The following is a 4,796-nucleotide window of genomic DNA, read 5'->3' as shown; positions in this document are numbered from 1 at the left end:
GTGTGTTTTGACTCTCGGTGGCCACACACAGTCACTGCACTACACATCTTCATTGTGACCATCAGGGGGCAGTAAAGGTGTTCACTTCCTGTGCTCACTTTCAAAATAAATGCTTAATGCTTAACATGGTAATGAGTGTGACCACAAGAGGGCAGCACAGACAAATTTATTCGAAAGAATTGAATATTGAAATGTTTAATAGGAAATGTTAATATATAGTTGTGTGTTTACTGCGCTCCAGTGGCCACTGTGTGTCACTGCACAGAGACAGAGGCTCCAGAGACGAGCAGCCTGTAAAAAACAGCTGAATCCAGGGAGTGGAACGACCGCAGAACTGGACACCACAGCAGAGTCTGGTGTCACACGTTTGATGCCCAGTCATCAGAGTCCAGTTTCACTTCCGAATCCGCAGAGACCACAGTGTGGCATCGTCTTTTCCTTTTTCACATCTCACTCTCCTCTGGTTCCTCCACAATAAATAAAACTAAACTAGTCTGCATATATATATATATATATACATAACTCTGCATTTATACACATTTTTATCAGATTATTATAAATGTGAAGACACCAGTTTTTAGATTCAATGATTTACTTCCTGAATAAAAGTGGTTTAACTTTCAGAATCAGCTTCTTTTCATGAACTCTTCTTATAAACATGTGAAACAGTGAGTTTTAACAAAGCTTTGTCAAAATGTGGCTGGTTAGGAACCTCCTTCTGTCCTTCTTTTCTTTCCTCGTCTCCTCTTGTCTCCTCGCCTCTTGCTCCTCCCTCGTCTCCTCTCATCCTGTCTTGTTTCTTCATCCCCTTTCCTCTCCTCTTGTCCCCTCTCCTCTTGAATCTTGAATCTTGAATCTCTCCTCTTGTCTCCTCTCCTCTCGTTCTCTTCTCCTCGCCTCTTGTCTCCTCTCCACTTGTCTCCACTCATCCTCCTCTACTCTCGCTCCTCCTTCGTCTCCCCTCGTCTCCTCTTCCGTCTCTCGTCCTAAATGTTGCTCAGACTCTGGGCGGTGGTCAGGGATCTCCTCCTCTCCCTCCCTGACAGTTTCCTCAGCAGCGACTCTCTGAAGGTCCGACACATGAGGATGTAGATGACGGGGTCGAGACAGACGTTGAGCGCCGACAGGAAGAGCGTCCCCTCCTTCAGCTGGAACAGCAGGAACCGGGCGCCCAGGGACAAGCCCGATCCTGTCCTCTGACTGAAAGTGTACGGCAAGCGGCAGATGTGGTACGGCACGAAGCAGACGACGAACACTGCCAGGATGCTGAAGATGCTGCGGTTGGATTTGCGGCAGACGTTGCTGTTGGAGCGCTGCACTCGACGGTACGACTGGTAAACCCGGTGGGCGATGGAGGCATAGCAGAAGGCGAGGACCAGCAGTGTCACCCAGAACAGTGACACGTTGAGGTGGATGGACACCTGATGCCACTGCTCGCCCAGGGGCGTCTTCAGCTTCATGCAGTCCCGGGAGTTCTCCTCATTGGCCGGCTGGCTGGTCAGGATGACGTTGGGCAGTGCGCAGAGGAGGAGAAGGCTCCAGGTGAAGAGTGCTAGCACCCGGGCAAAGCCGACGCTCTGCAGGACGTGCAGCGCAGAGATCCCACACAACCTGGACATGCAGGATGAGGTGGAGGAGGAGGAGGTGTGTCGGACAATCTTGACGTAGCGCTCTAGGCTGATGAGGCCCATGAAGACGATTCCCACGTACATGGAGGAGTAGAAGAGCACGGCGGTGTAGCGGCAGATGACCACGTGGATCCGCCAGCCGCCAAGACCCAGCTGAGATGCCAGCTTGAAGGGGAAGGTGGAGAGCATGAGCAGGTCGGCCACCACCATGTTCTTCAGGTAGACCACCAGACCCGAGTCACTGGGCACTCTGAAGAAGATCCAGGCGGCGACACCATTCAGGCACAGGCCCACGATGCAGATGACGAAGTAGAGCGGAGGGAGCACCTGGTGCGTGAAGACGCTGCCCAAGTCTGATTGGTTGTTGGGGAGGTGGCTGGAGTTGAGTGGATCCATCCCTGAAACACAAAACAGTTCAATAATCAGTCATCTATGATAATATCTGCATGTTGTTGATTTGTTTATTCTCATGAAGAACTTTACATAGAACTTCTACAAGATGGCATCTATCGGTCAGACTGAAACGTCTCAACCACTATTGGATGGATTGGATTTTAAAGCGTTGCGATGATGCTCTCTGAGCAGGGCTCCCCCTGCAGGAGCCTGGTGGAGTCACGTCATCAGGGGATTGAGATCTTCTGTTCTGGCTCAAGAACTAATTTGCTCGTGGTCGTCAGCTGCTCAATTCTGCAGATTAATGGTCATGTGGTAAACTGGTGTGGAATAAACCGAAGAAATGAGAATTGACATCAATGACACCTCATGTCAGAAAACCTCGGACATGTTGTTTACAGCGTCAATGACTTGAACACAATCCAACTTGAGAGTGAAGACACTGAACAACACTGAAGTGACTCAACGAGGTTCACATTTGTCCTCAGAGGATAAACGCAGAAGACCTTCCCCTGACTGTTGGTCCTCTGCAGCGCCACCACCTGGTCAGACATATTCAGTGAAACATCCATGTGATGAAATCAGGTTTATTTGAATAAAACTTTATTGCTACAACAGTTTGGTTGTCTTTATGCTAACGTGCTAACTCTCAGTCTCGTTCTCACTGTAACTTCCGTCACTTGGCAACAGAAGCCGTTTCCGTTCTTCCTGTTCTGCTGAAATTCCCCGTGAAGTCGCCACAGGAGCCTTGAGTGTTGATGAAGTTCTGTTTACTCTGCGCCATGTGCACAAATAAAAGGTTTGTCCTGCTGTTCACACACTTCCCTCCTGCTTCTGCTTCATCCCAGTCCAACACTCTGCTCCTTCATCCACTCTAATGAAAACAGGACAGTCAGCGGTGACACAGGAGGACGACGCCGTCTCCACCCCGTCCTGACCCGACCCAGTCTGGACCCTGTTCAGGTCACTGATTCCCCAGAGGATCGGCCCAGAGAACCTGAACCTGAATGTTCAGATGTGTTCTGCTGCATCACTGTGACCAAACCTATCCCACATGTCTTAGTGTGAGAAATAAGAACAGTGTCAATTAAAATCTCTGTCCACATGTCCACTGATCCCCGTGCACACGCCTGAGAACACACCACGTGACCACTCACGTGCACTGGGCATGTGTGTAAACAGCTTCAATAATATTTCTCCTCCACATGTAAACACAACAGGGTGAGTAACCCTCTGGTTCTCCATATTGTGTTCTTCTCTGGAAGCTGAGGTGAACACAACAGGGTGAGTAACCCTCTGATTCTCCATATTGTGTTCTTCTCTGGAAGCTGAGGCGAACACAACAGGGTGAGTAACCCTCTGGTTCTCCATATTGTGTTCTTCTCTGGAAGCTGAGGCTGGTCGTGTTCTTCAGGAAGGAGGTCATGTGACAGGAGCCTGACCAATCAGAGAAGGCTACGTAGTTGTGAGCGTCTATGTCCTCGTTTTCAAACACCTCAGTTTCTGCTCGTCCAGATCAAAACCCCAGAGTTTTCAAACTAAAACGGCTCCAGCAGCGTTTCACACTTGGGTTGAGGTGAGACTGGACCAGAATCTGTGACTCTGACCTCGTGTACCTGAACGTGTTGTGAGTTCAGTTAAACTACAGAGATCAGCTGTGACTCCATTCGACAGAAAGTGTTAGTGAAAGTAACAGTGATCACGTTGTGCAGATCTCCTGTGTTTATACTGAGCGGATCAGTTCTCATGAAACAGCTGTGGCGTGTTTGGAGGACGAGCGTCTCATCGTAAACAGACAGAAACTTCGGCTGCTCAGTGTTTCTGAGTCGCACATCAGAACAACAACACCTTCAAATGGCTGAATTTCACATTTTACTGAAACATGTGCAAACGTTTCTGTTCACGTTGGGCTCAGAGCAGAATGAAGCATATTCTGGTTCACCTTATATATTTATATAAGCTCCTCCTACACTCAAAACAATGATTCAAGCCCTTCTTAGAGGTGACACATTTAAATATTCTTTAAATGAGTTTAATTGGGAGACCGCCTCTAGTGGCTGATTCTCACCATTTTCTCTGGCGGCCATTTTCTCAGTCTGCTTCGAGCTGCAAGCCAGAGTCACTGCCGCAGGTGGAAGAGCAAGCCTCGGTGAGTACATATATTTTGTTGTAGTATCTGATAATTATGACTTAGTATCTGATAATTATCAGATACTAAGTCATAATAATGAGATACAATGGGCTTCCATAGATTTTGACCCGACAACTGATGAACTTCCTTCCATGAAACTGCAGTTCATGTGATAATTCTAATATATATTTTTGTTTGTAATTTTCTATTGTGTTGTTCAGCATTGTACTTAAAAAGTGTTTTGTATTTGGGTTGTTTAGGCCTCCGCCACTGAAGGTGCAGAGAGGGACATGGCACTCACAATCATGGGGACACAGACTGAAGAGATGGGGACGGGGAGCCAGAGGACGTGGGAATCGGGATTGAAGGCATCACAGTCATGGACAACTTCTGAAGGATGATCCTGGGGTTCATCCTGCTGCCTGGGCTCATTGATGCTCTTGGTCTGAGCTTTCCAGACAACCTCAAGTACACTTTCGAGTCTATTCAGAAAATCATAATGAATTTGAATGGGCACAAGCTAAATGCAAATAGTAATGCAAACGTATGTTCACACACGGAAATCTTCTCCACGTAACTTCCCCTTTCCATCTGTTTGACTTTGACTCTGCTCTACAGCACCTTTGTTCTGCTGCCTTGTCACC

The 4,796-nt window shown here is 47.9% G+C and overlaps 1 protein-coding gene across 1 annotated transcript in view; it reads right to left on the bottom strand.

The window, feature by feature from the left end:
- Nucleotides 1-912: 912 nt before the first annotated feature.
- The window catches only part of LOC117772473 (P2Y purinoceptor 14), a 6,255-nt gene continuing 2,371 nt past the window's right edge, over nucleotides 913-4,796 (bottom strand). Inside the window, exon 2 of the mRNA XM_034603642.1 lies at nucleotides 913-2,026. Within this exon, the coding sequence (XP_034459533.1) occupies nucleotides 987-2,024 (1,038 nt within the window). The 5' untranslated portion in view covers nucleotides 2,025-2,026 and the 3' untranslated portion in view covers nucleotides 913-986. The remainder of the gene's footprint in view (nucleotides 2,027-4,796) is intronic.

The sequence above is a fragment of the Hippoglossus hippoglossus genome, chromosome 13 (assembly GCF_009819705.1).
Source record: "Hippoglossus hippoglossus isolate fHipHip1 chromosome 13, fHipHip1.pri, whole genome shotgun sequence".
NCBI classification, from domain to species: Eukaryota; Metazoa; Chordata; class Actinopteri; order Pleuronectiformes; family Pleuronectidae; genus Hippoglossus; species Hippoglossus hippoglossus.
Note: the sequence above shows the minus strand (reverse complement) of the source record. Positions and strands in the feature narration are given on the sequence as shown.